The sequence below is a fragment of the Lampris incognitus genome, chromosome 13, assembly GCF_029633865.1.
Source record: "Lampris incognitus isolate fLamInc1 chromosome 13, fLamInc1.hap2, whole genome shotgun sequence".
NCBI lineage: Eukaryota > Metazoa > Chordata > Actinopteri > Lampriformes > Lampridae > Lampris > Lampris incognitus.
The window spans coordinates 39371039-39389669 of NC_079223.1; the positions used below are offsets into that span (position 1 = coordinate 39371039).

At 44.4% G+C, this 18631-nt stretch overlaps 1 protein-coding gene across 1 annotated transcript in view; it reads right to left on the minus strand.

Annotated features, from left to right (window-relative positions):
* LOC130123215 (sorbin and SH3 domain-containing protein 1) overlaps positions 1-18631 on the minus strand; it is a 46662-nt gene that overhangs the window by 3641 nt on the left and 24390 nt on the right. Inside the window, exons 15-27 of the mRNA XM_056292350.1 lie at positions 16989-17167; positions 13910-14234; positions 12762-13873; positions 11258-11328; positions 10483-10653; positions 7308-7354; positions 6680-6794; positions 6221-6346; positions 5055-5249; positions 4296-4823; positions 3480-3575; positions 2680-2864; positions 691-797 (exon numbers count right to left, since the gene is read on the minus strand). Coding sequence (XP_056148325.1) covers positions 691-797; positions 2680-2864; positions 3480-3575; positions 4296-4823; positions 5055-5249; positions 6221-6346; positions 6680-6794; positions 7308-7354; positions 10483-10653; positions 11258-11328; positions 12762-13873; positions 13910-14234; positions 16989-17167 — 3257 coding nt within the window. The remainder of the gene's footprint in view (positions 1-690; positions 798-2679; positions 2865-3479; positions 3576-4295; positions 4824-5054; positions 5250-6220; positions 6347-6679; positions 6795-7307; positions 7355-10482; positions 10654-11257; positions 11329-12761; positions 13874-13909; positions 14235-16988; positions 17168-18631) is intronic.

Consider the following 18631-nt stretch of genomic DNA (forward strand, 5'->3'; position numbering starts at 1 on the left):
GCTTTGTGATTAGGAAAAGGTATAATAATTGCTAATCACGAAAGGCTGATTTTTTTTGGATTTTTTTTATTTTGAGATACTTTATTGACCTCTGTGGGGCAATTCTTCCTCTGCATTTAACCCATCCTAGATGTGTATCTAGGAGCAGGGGGCAGCCGCCGTGCAGCACCCAGGGACCACCTCCAGTTGGTCTTGCCATGCCTTGCTCAGGGGCACAGACAGGAGTACTAACCCTAACATGCATGTCTTTTTGATGGTGGGGGAAACCAGAGCACCCGGAGAAAACCCACCGCAGACACGGGGAGGACATGCGAACTCCACACAGAGGACGACCCCCAAGGTTGGACAACCCCGGGGTTTGAACCCAGGACCTTCTTGCTGTGAGGCGACAGTGCTAACCTCTACGCCACCGTGCCGCCCAATCACATTAATTATTCATATTCATAATTATTCACACATAATCACACTGAGACACACATTGCAATGCACTTTTGTTTTTGTTCAAAAATGAAAACTACTGAGCAATGTTCACCACTTTATATGAACTGTAATTCTAAATATGCTCATTGTACTCATGTAAGCCTGTCCTGTCATTCCGAAAAGAAAGAAAAACAACAACCCATAAATAGATTTATGTGACACAGTGACTACATGTTTAAAGAATCTACTTTTGAGGCACACAGCACATACCAACAAACCAGCCGTCATCACATTTCTCCATGACGCTGACGAGATCGCCCTCCTTCAGCTCCAGCTCATCCTCATTCTGTGGCACATAACTGTACAAAGCCTGGAAACTGAAGCAGGAAAAGAGCAATGCTCAGGAAAACCATCACAGAGGGGACACCGCACCAGTGACCTCACAAAGCTGGAACCCTTTGAAGACATGTAATGTTTATTCTTATGGAATAAGATGAATGGCTGCGAGGAAAACCGGTTACAACGTTGCTATTTTTAAACTCATGATGTCCTTGCACTTCTTAAAAAAAAATACAGTACCATAGAATACCTGTTGCTTTACATAATGCACAGAACTATGTTGACTAGTTGGATATCAAAGCTGTACAAGTCTCAGTGTGATTTACATTACTGTAGCAGAGCTTACAAAACCTAACTGACACCTCCACCAATATGGAGCACAGGGATGACCTAATATGAGGTGAGGTGTAGCGTCTGGATACTCAAGTGCTTTCCATTACATGAGCAGACGGCTTCCCGGTCGGACAGTCATTGTGATATCATTGGCACCTCTTCTTAAATGTAAAAATACTTTACTTTGAAGGGAAACCATTACAATTTTTATTTTTTGGGGGTTTTTCTGCCTTTTTCTCCTAAATTGTACCCATCCAATTACCCCACTCTTTTGAGCTGTCCCGGTCGCTGCACCACCCCCTCTGCTGGTCCAGGGAGGGCTGCAGACTACAACATGCCTCCTCCAATACATGTGGAGTCGCCAGCCGCTTCTTTTCAGCTGACAGTGAGGAGTTTCGCCAGGGGGACGTAGCGCGTGGGAGGACCACGCTATTCCCCCCAGTTCCCCCTCCCCCCTCGAACAGGCACCCCCGACTGAACAGAGGAGGTGCTAGTGCAGCGACCACGACACATACTCACATTTGGCTTCCCACCCGCAGACACAGCCAATTGTGTCTGTAGGGACGCCCAACCAAGCCGGAGGTAACACAGGGATTCGAACTGGCGGTCCCCGTGTTGGTAGGCAACGGAATAGACCACTACGCTACCATCTATGCCGCTATGCTACCATCATAGACGCTCCGCTCTCACCATCACAATTTTCAACATTATCTATCTATACATGTTGTAGGGAAAGAGTCCATTTGCAGCCATAATACTGAACAGTCTACTGTGTCTCTGAAACGTCAACCAACTTCCAAAATTGTTCATGAAAGTGTCTATCAGTGACATCACTGGTGATCAGTCGGTGAATCGTTGTCTTCATATGGCATTCGGCAGCATTTGCAACAACACTTGTAATTAGAGGTGTTATTTACATTTTCTTATACAATCTAGCCTGTTTCAATGTAGCAGCAAACCAGGAAGTAAGGGTTGTAGTTTTCACACTCACAGCTTGTCCACCAATGAATTCAATGGTGAACACTAATGGAGCACTATCCCGTCAACATACATACATACATACGTATATATATATATATATATATATATATAGAGAGAGAGAGAGAGAGAGAGAGAGAGAGAGAGAGAGAGAGAGAGAGAGAGAGAGAATATTGAAAATCATGAATGTTTCCCTTTAAAGAATAGTTTTAACAGGTTTTATAGTTCAGAAGCAGAACCAATGATATAGCATTGAATATCCAGGCTGGAAACCATCTGCTCATTTAATCAAAGGCATCGAGTATACACATAGGCTTATTTCATTCTTATAATCTGTATTTTTTGTTGGAAGTGTCACATTTAAGTTCAGCGAAACAGACAGAAGACTGCTCAGCAGTATGGCTGCTAATGGAGTGTTATCTCTACAACATATAGTATATCGAGGTAATGTTGAAAACTGCGATTATTCCCCTTTAACATGTATAATATGGAAGGAATTTTGACTTCCAAGGAAATGTGTGTTATGCGAGAGTTTTGCAGGTTGGCCTATAGGCTGGACTTGGAATAACTCTAATTAATCTATCGGTTATCTTTCATAGTACTACTCACATTCCACAGCTGAGACGACTTGGCTCCGGGCTGCTGCTGTGGGACTGGGGTTGCTGGGAAATGATGAAAGATTTTTTACTGGGGTGGGGGGCTAGTCTGTGGACAGAGTCATGGGGGTGGGACAAGGTGCTGCAGTACCTCACCGAGGTCTCAGCTATATTCATGATCTCATTACACACCGCCTCCTAGTAGTGACGAACCCCAGAAAGACAGAGTGGCCCCGCCGTGAGGTCCCCAGCAAGGGCCATGGGAAACAAGAAGGGAGGTTGTGGAGAGGGGAGTGAAGAGTTAGGGGATTCAGACAGGAGAGGGGGGGGGGGGAGTCCAGTAAGTAGTGTGGCAGAAAAGGAAGTGATCCATTAAAAAGCCAGGAAAGCCGTGAAAAGAGATGGTGGTACATGGGCCCCAGGTGAGAAGGCATGGAAAAAGCAAGACACCAGAGTGAGTTTATGAAGAGTGTACAGAACATGAAATATTAGCTCACATTTCACAGGACAGTATTCAGCAAAGGCATTCAGAGTCATAGCAAAAGACGACAGGCAACATATCCAAAAAAAAGAACAGTAATCTAATCTCAGGTCGAACAAGGAAAACAAATACAGGTTAGAAGACTTGATGTGAGTTGGATGAAGAGGGTCAAATGAAATGTGAATGATCTTTGACAGTGTTGGGTTAAAGTGTTAAACAGATTGTGAACCCCCACTATCTAAGTTTAAGCAAACTATGTAATTTACATAATTTCTACAACATGGTGGTATTCAAATCGGTATAACCAAACTAAATGGTAACTGTTGCCTTACCGCAAATGAGTTAGCATTGTTGTTATCGTGGATATCAAACAACATGACAGGGCTTCTTGAGGTCGGCCCTTGCAAGTCGCTTTCATTTCTCATCAACTGAAAGGAGAAAGGAAGAAAAATCAGCACCTATGTTTCATAATGAAATCCATTGTTTTGATGTCTATATATATATATACACACACCGTAAAAGGTATATAAATGATATTGATAGTGAAGTGCCTATCATGTTGCGTGTCCGTCTGGTTTTCACCATGGTTGAAACAGTGGTCAACATCAGAAATCTTTGTGATACAGAATAATTCAGGTTAACTTACGATCTTGAATCAACCTCTACCCTCAAACAGCATCCAAAAATCACACGTCTTAGATGGAAATTTGAGCGTTTAACACATGCAATTGTGTGATGAATTATTTGTACACAAACTCCGAGCAATCAAACCCAGGTCACGTCATTGCAGGTACAGTGTCGCTACTCTTTCGATCTCAACTTTTACACAAGACTCAAAGTCTGCCTTAAATTTTGCGTGTTAGTGGAGCACAAACAACAACATGCAGACTTGCAGGCACTAAAACCCTGAACAGTGTAAAGAGCTTCTTCAGTGATTCTGCCTGGATACATCAGGAAGAATTAGGCACTTCATCTGGCTAAGATCAACACCAAGTCAAACTACAGTTAGACACGTCTTCCACATAACTATCAGCTATCCACGAGTATGCTGATGAGCAGCCGTTTAAGGTAATCGTGTTGTGACCCATAGCCCATGTTCCAGCGCGAGCCTCAGATGCAAAAAAAATCACACACCATGCAGCAGATACCTCCGCGGGGCTATTTCGCCAGCTGCCCGGGGCTTCTCGGCCACTGCCCCTGTCTCCCTCTGCTCCTTCCCCCTCTGTCAACTCTCTATCCCCCCTCAACCAGCCCTCCAGCACCGGCCCTCCACAGGGGCTTATGCTGCGGGACAGACGGGGGGAGGGAGGGGAGAGCAGGAAGTCCTCCCCCTGGGGCGGGGTGAAAGTAAGAAAGGGAGTGGCTGAGCTGGGGCGTGGTGGGTACGGCGGGGGCAAGGGTGAGGCCGACGGGGAGGCTGTAGGGGAGGTGAGGTAAGGGCTGCCCATGATGGGAGGAATGGGGCTGGCAGAGAGGGAGGGGGGCAGATATTCCCCCCAGCGGTAGGACACAGTAGGCAGTGGGGGCAGAGGAGGGGTAGGGGCGGCGGGGGGGCTCCCTCCCCCCACAGTGAGGGAGATCCACTCGGAGGAGATGGCGTGCACCTCGGGGGACACGGAGCGGCGGGGGGAGCGAGGGAGGGGCAGAGGGGACGTGGTGAGCCGATTACGGTACAGCTTTTATGGCAACACGGCCATCAAAGGTAGGAGGAGATGGAAGTGAAGAGAGGAGAGGGGGAATGAGAGATAGGAAAAAGGAACAAAAAAGTACAAGGAGGATGAAAAAAACCTCAGTGAGAACAAAAGGATGGTCAAATTAAATGTTCATGGAAGAACAGACAAAATGCGAAAGAATTTTGGAAAAGTTTAAGCGAGAAAGTACAACCCAGTGTGGGTGTATGCCCTTACCTGAGGTGAAGCATTGGTGCTGCGCTGAGGCGAACCGCTGAAGGGAGGATCAGGGTATTCAACTCCATTTTTGACCCGGGGCCGTTTGTGCACTTCTATGTAGGTGACGGGGAAGATGCCTTGGCGGTTGGTGCCTGATATCTTGCCCTCATACCAGTTCTCATCAACTCTGCGAATCAGTGTGATCCTTTCCCCCTGCACATGTATATCAGGTACCACGTAAGCTCACAAGAATATATGGAAAATCACATATCACATACCAGAATATAATAACAATAATAATCATTACATTTATATAGCGCTTTTCTAGACACCCAAAGTGCTTCACATTGAAGGGGGTAACTCATTTCAACCACCACCAATGCGCAGCACCCACCTGGTTGAAGCACGACAGCCATTTTGCACCAGAACACTCACCACACATAAGCTTGAGGTGGAGAGGGAGGGACCATTAAGCCAATTACATGGGGGGATGATTAGCTGACCAGATGGAGAAAGCCAGGTTGGGAATTTTGCCAGGACACCGGGGGAACCCCCTACCCTTTACGATAAGTGCCACGGGATCTTTAATGACCACAGTGAGTCAGGATCTCGGTTTAACATCTCCTCCGAAGGACGGAACATATATATGTTCATAAATATAACATACATATAAGGAAAAAGAGAGAGCAAGAACACCTCTTTCAGCTACGTAACTTACTGTGCCGTATGTGTTTGATATGCCCATAGCATATATCATGTAGGATTGTTCCTACATGCTATATGCTATGGGCGGGCTAAGCTAACTGCTAGCCCATGCAGACTGGCAGTTCCGACAGTCATCCTGGCTGACGTTCGTTCCCTTGGACAGTAATTTTTTTTGTTTAGTTTGGATATATGTTTCAGTTTGGATCTGTGTGTTCTTGTAGTTTTTGGATGTGTTTTTGTGTTTGTGTTGTACTGCTGTGGGCTGGGGGAAATGGCGAAACGACAAATAAAGTGTTCTGAATTCCTGCTGAGAAAAATCCCTATACATGCTTGGTAATACCTTCATGTGAACAAAATAAAGAATGAGAAGTTAATGACATCTTCTATCTGTGCATATGTATCTTTATTCTCTAAAGAAACAAAAAAAACAATCTTTCATTAAAAGGCAATATTCAACTCTTCAGTTTGTAATGGAGTACCTTTCTGAAGGACATCTCCACCACCGTGTCACCGTTGAAGTTGAAGCGAGCGATGGCCTCTCCGTACTCCAAAACTTGTACTGGGGCACTTTTCTTTGGCTGGGCCTTCTCTGTGGGGGGAAGGAGCTGAATAAACACACACAAAAAAAATGTCAAAACAGGCTGTATGTGAGTTTGAGTTCATATTTATTTTCACTGTGACTCACCACACACAATGACCGGATTATGGTGAATTTATGTGTCTAAAAACACACGGAGGTTAGAATAATGACGGATATGTAAATTTATAGTGTGCTTTGTTAAAAACTGATGCCAGTGGGTAGCTGAAATTTCTTAATCATAATATACTGAAAAATATTTTTTTGTCTTCTTGGCAGTTCTATCGAGAGTGATTATCGTGGGTTAAGGAAAACAGAGGCCCTAGAAGTAAAACAGTTGGTTTGGCAAAATACTGCCCACCTCCACGTAGCTTCGGGGGAAAATGCCAACTCTTCCATGATGTTCTCCCTCATACCAGTTTTGATCCACCTGTCGAATGATGTACACGATGTCTCCCTTTTGAAACGGTAACTCCCTGACAAAAGAGGACAAAACATGTTTAAGACAGACTGAATAGTGCATGAAAAACAAAAAAACAAAAGTACTTTAAAATATAAGAATGAAGACGGTGGGGTCAGTTGGAGACCCGGCTATTCCTGGTTTATGTTTTCACCTCCTTGAAACACCAGACGGGTGGGATTTACTGCATCCGTATAGATTTTCAAGCAAGACGTCAATTACATAGAACTATTTCAAGCCATTTCCTGTAATTTTCTCAAGATTCGGGCACTCGCCATTTCATTACATGTGGCAACCCCCACCCATTTGATACTGCAGGAGGTGTGAAACAAACGCCAAGATTCATTTGCGGAAAAAAACTAACCAAGGTTTGCTCGGCTAGCGAGACATGTGCATGCCATCACCTTTAACCTCACATGGATGCTACAGATGCATGCATGATGGCTGCATATGCGGTCTTAAATTTCTCTGAATGTGTCACACAAGTTGTGGCAAACTCTCCTGGCATGCTATGACGTCTTTCACCTACTTTAGAGTCTCTGCTCTGAAGTCGAAGCGAGCCAAGGCTGGAGTTCGCTGCATACACACAAAGAAGAGATTGTTAGACATGATGAGATGAAGCCCATTAACTCTTGAGAGTATTTGTTATCTTTGGCTCAGATAACTCTGAATAATATCAGAATTGCTGTCTGGATTGTGTAACAAAGACCGACTCACCGAAAGTAATCAAGAAGACAAAATACACTTTCAGTAAAACTCTACCTTCCTCTTCCTTTTGTAAACAAAGCACACAATCTCAAACTTTCTCAACCCACATAGTAACTATAAAACATATTTTATCATTTTTTTTTAAATATTTTTGTTTCCGTGCACTCATCCCCTACTGTGAGTCATGCCCTTTCGTTGTCCTTGCTCTTCCAAGAATATTCTAGCAATGACAGGAATGACATGCTTGTGACAGTCTCCCTGCGGAGGCTGTCCGGCAGTGTGCCCAGCTAGTAGCTCCTGTGGTCCAATTAAAGGCGTCATGAAGGTTTGTGAAATGCGAACTTTGGAGGTGTTGCCCTTATAAAATATATTTTTAAAAGTTTGACATAAGATCCTTTTTGACAAGGTATATGTTGCTCTTGTTGATGGACACAGCACTGTTGAATCAGAGTGTCCTGTATCTGTGTCCATGTGTGTTCCAGTGTCGCTTTGCATGGACAACATCCAGGACTTAATGTGTTTAATGTGTGTAAAATGGGTTAAGGCTTGTAAAGCTGCTGACCCAGATGGCATCCTTTCCCGTGTCCTCAAGCCATGTTAGACTCAGCTGTCTCAGGTTTTTACTGACATTTTTGACCTGTCCCTGTCACTGTGTGTGGTTCCACTGTGTTTTAAGAAAACCTCCAATGTGCCCGTACCTAAGAAAACACCCGTTTTTTGTCTTAATGATTACTGCCCTATTATTTTGACCTGTTATTATGAAGTGTCTGGAAAGAGTGGTTATATCATATATAAAATGTAACATTCCTGTAACCATTGACCCACTACAGTTTGCCTACTGTTCCAGTAGATCTGTAGATGATGCCGTCTCACTTGCTCTGCTTTAGTACACCTTGAAAAGAAAAATACCTACTATGTTAGAATGTTGTTTATTGTTTACAGCCCTTTTTTAATACAACTGTGCCATCCAAACTGGTGTTGAAACTCAGACGTCTCGGTCTGAGTGATTCTATCTGTAATTGGCTATTTGATTTCATGACAGGCAGGCCCCAGACTGAGAATAGGTAAAACAGACTCATCCACATTAGTTCTTAGAACAGGCGTACCTCAGGGCTGGTGTCTCAGACCCCTTTTGTACAGTCTGTTTACACACAACTGTGTTGCCAAATATGACAACGGCATCATTAAACTTGCAGGTGACACCACAGTGTTCAGACTAATAAGCAACAGTGATGAGAGGGCCTATAGGAGGGAAGTGGAAGATATAACCATATGGTACCATGATAACGACCGCTCTCTAAATGTCAGTAAGACAAAAGAAATCATTGTTAACTTTAGATAGATCAGAGGAAATCACATTCCTATTTCCATCGATGGTTCATCATTGAAATTGTGGGCAGTTTTAGATTTCTTGGTTTACACATCGCAGATACCCTCACATGGTCTCTCAACACCAATTGCATCCTGAAGAAGGCACAGCAGGGGCTATATTTTCTGAGGTGTCTCAAGAGTTTTGGCACTCATACCAAAACTCTTATGAACTTTTATGGCAGTATCATGGAGTGTGTCTTGACAGGCTGTATCACAGTGTGGTTTGGCAACCTGACAGCTCAGGACTGCAGAATACTGCAAAGGACTGTAAGTAAAGACAGCAGCAAAAATCATCGGCACAGAACTATCACAACTCCATTGTAGTTACACCACTCGCTGCAAAAGGAAAGCCCATAATATCATTAAGGACACCCCGATCATGCTCTGTTCTAGCTCCTTCCGTTTAAAAAACGTTACCCGAGCATCAACTCACACACCACCCGTCTCAGTAATAGTTTCCTCCCACAGGCAGTCAGGTTGCTGAACAGCTGACGCACCCATATTCCATTACATTGTTGTGTTGGCAATTGGCAATTGGGATGGTGTGTCCTTTGTCCTTGTGTCCTTTGTGTTAAGGCAGAGAGAGAGAGCCAGAGCACGAGAATTTCATTGTATTCTACACATGATAATAAAGTTGAACTTGAACTTTGTGTGTGCTCAATCATCCAGTCATCGACTCGTGAAGTTATCATCCACCATCAGTGGGATATTAATGGTAGAGGACTCACGCGACTGCCTTCGCCTGACGGAGGCCATTTGTGTCAAAACATTATATGAAATAAATATGATATGATATATGATATGATATGAAATAAACATGATATGAAATAAAGTAATGCACAAGTGGGACCTTAAAAGCAGTGCACGGGTAATGTTTTTCCTTGCGTCTGATTTGGGTGCCCGGCATGTGTGAAATATTTTGGATGTGCTTTTGTGTTTGGATTTTGTTTAAAGACTGCCAGGAGAGCAGGCAAGCCTCCATAAAGAGAAGGAGAATGCTGATTTATTAGAAACGTGATAAAACCGCCCCTTTCTGCAATTTTCATTCCCGAATCTGTTTTTAAGACCGCTATGTCAGACATTCTCATGGGTACCTGTATCCGCTTTTTTAACAGCTAACATCTGTTATTCATGACTATTGTCGCCATTTTTTTCTTTTTTGTAAATCATTATTTGTTGTTTTTTCACTCTGTTTCTCTCTCTGCTACTGTTGAAGGTTACCTCTTACATTATGACTGCTTATTTGTCTTTTTATTCATTGTACATGCATGTTGTTGCCCATTTTCCTCAAGAAACTAGGGCGCCGTTGTGAATCAGAATCCGATTCTTTAAACATGCCTGGTTAAATAAAGGTTAAATGCAAATAAATGACAATGAAATTCATTGGGATGGCCTCTAAAAGTAGTAACCAGAACATACGTACAAACTCCAGTCAAAAATACACTGGGGTAAATGTAACCCCCTACGCTTTGCCATCTAACACTGCTTTAACCCTCTCTCTGGACACAGAGGAGAAAGCCATCTGTGTATGCAGAAACCCCGCTGACAACCCCGGCTTCCTCCCACCCCCGGACTGACAAAGCATCTGCCATCTCTTTTCTCCAGTGTCTAGTGCTGTGCTGTACCTCAACGCCAGATTTCCTCCTCGCCGTGTTATCTGTGATGTTGAGCAGGTCTCCAAAGCGCTCATTGGTGATGAACTGGTGGTGGGTCGGGACGATGCCCGTGTGTCGCCTGGACGCTGTGTCGGCCTCTTCCTGTTCCCGCTTCAGCCGCCGCTGCTCCTCCAAGATTTTCTGTCAGGAAACCAGGCTGAGCTGTTTGTTTGCCCTACCAGATATGGCTTCTTTTTCTTTTTTTTTCCACTCTCATTTACGTGACACATTCTTTGCCAAATATAATGTATGATGACAGATCATCAGACTATCAGAGCTATTTTATATACATATCCCTCTTCATTAACAATTTTTGGGGGGATTTTTCTCCCGATTGTACTTGGCCAATTACCCCACTCTTCCGAGCCGTCCCGGTCGCTGCTCCACCCGCTGTGCCGATCCAGGGAGGGCTGCAGACTACCACATGCCTCCTCCGATACATGTGGAGTCACCAGCCGCTTCTTTCACCTGACAGCGAGGAGTTTCGCCAGGGGGACGTAGCGCATGGGAGGATCACGCTACTCCCCCCAGTTCTCCCTGCCCCCTGAACAGGCACCCCGACCAGCCAGAGGAGGCGCTAGTGCAACAACTAGGACACATACCCCTATCTGGCTTCCCACCCGCAGACACAGCCAATTGTGCCCGCAGAGACGCCCAACCAAGCCAGACATGAAAACAATTTTAAAGTCTCAGTTCCAAACGTGTTTCTCCTCAGCACAATTAAGTTTGATTGAAGGAAGGTTACCTCTTTATCTCCATGGCGCCTCCTCAACACGTCATCCTGGCTCTCCCCGTGAGCTGGGGATGAGTCAGAATCTAAAGGAAGCAAGAAAGAAAAGAAAAATCACGTTGTGAAGCTTTCTGACTCGGGCTCATGTACTCTTAAAGCAGGTTCTGAAAATAAACTTTTTCCTCCCAAAGAAAGACAATATCGCACACCCCTCGATTTTGATGAATGTAATATTGTAAAGAAAAATGAAACTACTTCAAGCCCACTCACATGCTTGGAATATTCATAATAATTTGTGCAACAAATAAACCATAAGGACACACAACTAAAAAGCCAGATGGACTCATGCATGCACAGAGCAAACGTGGAACAAACAGAATGATTCAATGGGGGTTCATGGAAAAAGAATGAATCAGGAAACCAAACAATGAAACTTTCCTCAGCCAAAAAAGTAAAGGTGACGCCATGGTTTACTGATGCAAATTGACCGACCACAGCATTAAAAATTAACTGTATTAACTACTACATAGCTGCACCATTTAGCTTCCTCCTCACCCCACAACAGTTTACTGTTTTTCCTGGCAAGGCTCATGAGCAACAATTATCAACCTTTCACTCAACTGCTGTCTGTGTGTCAAACAGGGCAGGCACTATGTACCACATGTACAAGAGGCAAGTACCAGCTGCTCCATGAGGAAGCCACAGCAGGAAGCATCTTGTCCCACTATGACATACAAGTCATAGTAATAGATTGGAAGATGGGAGACATGAATAGTCCCCAAAACAGTTAAAAAAAGAAAAGAAAAAAAAAGATGGTAATGCATCACATTGAGAGAGTATATGCAATGCTGTTATATGAACCTACATAAACATTGCAGGTGATTGCTGGAATTTCACTCAGGATTATTCTAACATTCAATTCATTAGGGTTTATGTAGTGGCCCGTATAAGAATATGGTTACAGCACAGTGATGAAATCATCATGCATGAAAAGATATGATGAACGCTATGTCTAACTGTCAGTCATTGTTTGATTCAATTTAGTCTAATTATATGCTTGAGTCTTTACTTACATTATAATATAGTGTTATTAACCTAAAAATGATCGTTGGCCCAATTCATGCTTATGAAGCCTTTAATATTCTTGCATATACCTCAAATCTGATGTTACCAGAAGAGACATACATTACCCAAAGCTGCCTGAATCTCCTACTTTCACTGAAGTGTTTTGGGTTTGTTGGAGGGGAGGAGGAATTTTGTCGAGCAAGATCAAGACCAAAGTCATTCACCATGAAATGGAAGAGCACCAAACACCACACTCAGAGTGAGATGGAGGCTTCATGTCACTTTGTAACACACCACACAGACTACAGATGGAAGGTGGCAGCGTCACTTTGTGGAAACAGAGCGACACGAGGTGAAGATAGAGTCAGGAAAACAATGAGTGACCACAGAGATGGACACGTGTGTAGAAGTGGGCGAGAGGAGGTGACAGTAGTGAGGGTATGGAGATAGCCACCTCTGCGGTGAGCTGCCCATGGCTGCAGCAGGTTTCCATTCGCGTCCAAGCCCTGCCCGTTAGTCAACTGGTCGGTGTGGCTTCCCTCCCAGTTGCAAAGCCTCTCCAGGACCTCCAGGGAGGAGAGGCGCTGGGGGGTGAGAGGCCTGAGCTCAGGAGACACACTGCTGGCCCTCCGGTTCCCCGGTGTCACCTTGGTGGCGGACAAACTTCGCCTTGCCAGGTGGGACTGCAGAGACTTCCGCAACCTAAACGGAGCGGGGCCCATGAGGTGGATGTTTCCAGGGAGGGTAGTCTTCTTCTCCTGAGGGAGCACCTTGTCCTGCTGGGCAGTGGCCTGCTGTCTCTCATGCCTGAGGATGGTGGTGAAGCGGGTGTAGGAGGCTGGGCAGGAGCCTTTACACTTACTGGGTTTGAGGTGAAGGTGATGGTGTAAGTGGTGCAGGTGGTGGTGATGATGATCGTGGTTGATGTTGACGTGTGTGCGGGAGAGCATGACCGATGCTGGGGGGCTTTTTGTCACACCGACTGCTGGGTGGTCCTTTTCCGGGGTGCTCCCATCAAAGCCCTGCTCGATCTCAGTATCAGTGCTAGACGGGGACTCGTCACGTAGAGTGTGGCTGTGCTCTGAGGGAGAGACCATCTCCTCTGTAGTCTCATTGCCTGATGTCGAGGTCTCCTCCCTGGCTGACTTGCCCTCTGTCTCCTGCAGGGAACAGGTATCCATCTTGGCAGGGTCAGCAACCAACAGGGACTCAGCTGACACTGCCAACGCCATGTAGAGGTGGGTGGGGCTGTGGGTGGGACAGGGGCTGTGGTTGGAGTGCAGGGTTGGCAGGGAAGAGGAGCGAGTGGGCACTGGGCAGGAGCGTTGGATGATCATTTCAAATTCACTGACCCGCGACGACACGGCGTCCCGTGGAATGTGTCCTGCCTCATCATCCTCGGACCTTTCATCCTCACAGAAGGTTGCCTTCTCAAAAAGAGAGGCCAGGCTGCGAACGCTGCCGTGGGGGCTGGATCTGACGGAGCTAGGCCGCTGGATGTGATGCATTGTCCTGTATAGGCTGGAAAACTCAGATGTGCTTCTTCTAATTGCAGGGGAGATATTACTGAGGCCGTTTGCACACTGAGGACCACATCGGGACTTAGAGTCTGAATGTTGCCCACTCCCCCTTTCTTCTTCTTCTTCTTCAGTACAGTCTGTGCCACATGTCCCTGTGTACAGATCCTCACAGCTGTGCGCCTTAGGGTGGCTGACAGGCCTAACTCTGCTCTCCTGAGTGTCACCACTAGGGGGCAGCATCTTGGGTTTGAACTTAGAGGGGAGGATTTGGGGTATACAGGCTTTGGCAGCTGATAGGGGCTTCTTACCCTTACACTGGTTAACTATTGCATTACTGGCAAGAACTGATCGACTATTTACAGAGGAGCAAGGGGCAATTATATAGCCATTCCCACCTTTATAATCCACTGGCAAGCATGCAGGACAACAGAATAAACAACATATTAGATTACAATGGTCACAGGTTTCCACACGTACACACTAAAACACAGTGTCAGACACATTTCTAAAGTTAAGTGCAATCTCTCGTCATTGATGAGAAGAGGAAGCAGACTTGATGCGATGCACATCAAGTAATAGATGAGCTGTTATCGTTAAAGCATGGCATTACAGCATATTACGATGTATAATGCTTTGTAAGAGATGGAACGGGTTAAGTACTACTGCTCTTGCCAATGTGTTATTAAGTGAAAACAGCACTCTAAAAGCTTGCTATATGGTCAATAGATCAAGAGCACTGTAAGCAGCAACATAAAAGTGGAACGTTAAGGGTCAAGAGGGCAATATGCCATGGAATGTCACATGATGCCGGAGGTCAGGTAAAAGGTCAACTGTAGATACAATTTTGGGTAAGAATACCAAACATGTCTTGCAGTATTTGCATATTTCTGAAACAAACAATGTAAAAAAACAAAAACAAAAACAAATCTTCCCCATTTAATATGTTTCTCTACCTTCTAGTTTTACTGCTTATCTCCCCCTTCCTTCCATCACCTCTCCACCAACTCACACACTAGGTCTCACCTTGAGATCCTGCAATTTATAATCAGGAATCAGGAAACTTTATTTGTCATTTCATTTCATGCACTTGCATACATGAAACGAAATGACATCTCATTATTGTTATTATTGATTGTTTTTATAATTATTGTTATATTATTAATTATTATTATTATTATATTATCATTATTTACGCTATTTATTTAATTATTATTTTCCATTATTATTGAGTTTTATTAGCATCATCATTATTTACGTTATATTATCATTATTTATGTTATCTATTTATATTATTATTTTCCATCATTATTATTGATTATATTATCATCATTATTATTATTACATTATCATTATTTATTTATATTATTATTGATTATTATTATTATCATTATTGTCATTATTATTTTATTATTATTATTGAGGAAAATAATATTTTCCTCAGCTCTATATATAGAACTTAGGGGAGCATCTGCAGTGATGAATGGCCTGTGAGTCTGCTGCTACTCTATCACTCCCCCAGGCTGTGGCTAAATAATATTGTTGCCTCAGTCAACTTGCCAGGGTAAATACCGGTTAAAATAATCACTGAGGACAACTAGTGTGGAGACGTCCTAGTACAGCGAAGTGCTAGTCGTGCAGTTCCTTGTTATGGTATGTGAGTGACAACATGACAGATAGAACCAGGAAATGACACATCACTTTCACAGACCGCAAGCCACTGTTGATGTGTGAGTGGTCTATTTGTCTGTCATACGTAGGTATCTGAGAAAAGCACACGCTGAGAAAACGATTTTGATTTTTATAGTATATCCACATAGCTGTGTCTAGTTTTTTTTTTTTTAAGACAAGAGTTACCACTAAAAGGCCCTCAAGGAGGTTTAGTTCTTTGCAACACAAAGTCTTATTTTGGCTTTTCGCTTCATGTGCACACAAGACACACACATGATGAAGTTTTGGTCTGCGGCGGTTAATTCTGGGCGCTGGTCTGCCGTTCGGTTTGCGTGCGTAATGAACCAGTAAGCGGGTTGAAGCGTCAGGTCGGTGCCCTTGGCAGGAGGTTGCCTAATGAGGGAGCACGCTAGTCAGTTGACTTTGCTCAGGACTCAGACGGATAAATCCGTGTATTTTAGTTTAAACACTTTTACGAGGTAGAGCCACGGGTCAAGATCTTACAAGTTAAAACGCCACCTAACTTTAGTCTTTTCGAAGAAATCAGAATATGTTAATCTAGTAGTTAAATGAATAGTTTTTAGGGAAACGCACACCATTTTGTGGCAAGAGCTCTCTCTTAATGGCTTTGTTCAACAGCAAGTTTCCTTGTGTACCCCCCCCTCCGGTAGTATGGGGAGTATTAAGGGGTAACATCACCCGTTTGCCCGGTATGTACCTTCCTTTCTCCTTCTTCCCCCTCCCCTCCTCTCCTTTCCCAGCGTGTCTTCCCCCGATCATGTGCGCAGGCATTCCATCCTCTAACCTCGCACTGACAGCTGACTTCCTCATGCCTGCCCACCCTCCGCGGCCCTCCTGTTTATCTCACCCCTGCCTGACCAGGCTGTGAAAAGCAGATCCCTGTTTATCTCTGCCATTCCTCCCCATCCGTCCCCGCTCTGGACCTCAGCTCCCTGGCTTTACAACACTCTGGAAACTTGCCCTAAGTCTGCCTAATGACTGCCGGCTCAAAAAAAAAAAAACAGAGCAGGAAGGGGGGAAAATCCCAAAGGTTGGACTCCGTTGATTTAGCAAGACAACTTCGCCCTCACCGTGACTATTTCAAAGCAGATGGCCCATACATATTTGATGAAAACATCCATAGCATCGATTAAAGAAAAAGAAAAAAAAGTAAGTAATAAAGGAAAAACAAAACGGCTGGGTGAATGAATACTGCGAAGTGATTGACCACTGCTGTGATAACCTGGAGCGAAGAGAACGTGTGGATTCCAACAGGCGGTTAAAAGGAAACACATGTATCCCTAACACTTACAACGCTGTCTGCAGCTCAGTGCTTCTGCCTCAGTAATAAAGGCCTTTTCATGGCTCAGCTTTCGCCATCCAAATACAAATAAACATACGCACACACACACACACACACACACACACACACACACACACACACTGAGCTGCCATTTTATGGGCAACATGTGTAGGGGGGACTGGAATCCTACCTTTGGAGGAGGATGAACTGGCGTGGCGCTTGTTGAGGGCTCGTAGACCTTGCAGGGGAATGTCGCCGCCCTCCAGGACACTCTTGTAAACATGGCGGTCGCATTCTGGAGCCACAGGCTCGCTAGCTGATGACCCGCTGTCCTTCTCCACCTCGCTGTGTCCGGACTTACAGGAGGAACTAGGCAGTAAAGAGAGGAAGATGAAGAGCGGGCTCTCATTATGCCGCTAACAACACCCTGTCTAATATAGCATTAATACTTCTGTGGAAATTAGGGGAGCACATTTTGGGCATGGTAATGAGCTGCTATATGGTTCTTGTTTCATTTATCCCGGGGCAGTCTCCATGCGGACGGGTGCAAGAGCAAACTAAGACAGAAAAGGATGTTTATATTGAGTAATGTGAGGGATTTTGAGATATGGTTAAGGCACCGACCGGCTATGTATCTTGGCATTTCTAAAAATATTCTCTGTGCATTCCAGCATGGTGCATCAGCCACTGCTGTGCACCTGCAGATCTCTCAGGTTCAACACTTAAAAGTGCACCACATTTCTGCTGCTCTACTTTTGCTGGCAGGTATTGTCATCAAAAGTGATTTGTGTTGAAAAACTGAAATTTGCAATATAATCATGAATAGAAGTGAAAAAAAAAAGAAACAAGACATTTTTTCCTATGAGTAGGGCGAGTAATTGTGGGAGTAAAGCGTGTTTTGCCTTCGCTGTGCTGCCAAGAAACGATTTTACAAGTTGGAGCAAATTTATGGGCGCACTACTTTCCGTATTGCCTCCTTCAACAAGAACCCCTTTCATAACGTGCAAAAAAAACAAAACCCAGTCTCTGGACAGCGCTCGTGTTTTTTCAGGGTTACATTTAAGAATGAGAATATATACTACACAGGAAATCTAAAAGGAGACGTGCAATGTCGGATGCTCTCCTGGGAGGACCTCGGGAGGATAAACAAACACGCTGCGAAGTGTGCGCTACCAGAAACGAGGGCCCAGAGGAGGTGGCGCGTCGACTGCAGTTGAACCAAATCAGCGGAGTGTCGCGAAGTTATCGTTATTTAAAGGGCGTCATTGTGGGGCTGCATACTGAAGGGTTTTGCACTCCATCCTGTCAGCTACATTGAATTATTGACTTGGACACGGACGAGTGTGCACCAACACTGGACGTCATTTATAACTCAAACACATAACACTTGGCGTAACGCTGAGCTACAGATCGTTATGTAATTCATTTATTCGTTCGCGGCAGGGGCGTGTACTTCTGTAGCATCATTTTACAACAAAGTGCTGCTACCTCCACCAGGAAGTAGTCGTTTTCCTTTTCTGGGAGATCTTTAAAAAAAACAAAAACAAAACAAAATACCAACTTGCCCCCCTAAACATCTGTGGCTTTGAAGGAAGCCAGATTAAGGACATTATGGTCCTTCCTCTGAACCATCTGGAGGAGGGAACTGCTTTATTGTTGAAAAACTGAAATATTGGGGCATGCACCTCTCTGGCGGAAAAAACAAAAACCGAGTAAAAAAAAAAGAAAGAAGAAGAAGAAGTAAGGGATACTCATCTAGATGCTCTGGCAGGGAACATCTGCGCCTTGGCTCTGGTCGCCCCGATACTTAAGAGTGAACCGTAGTTATATATA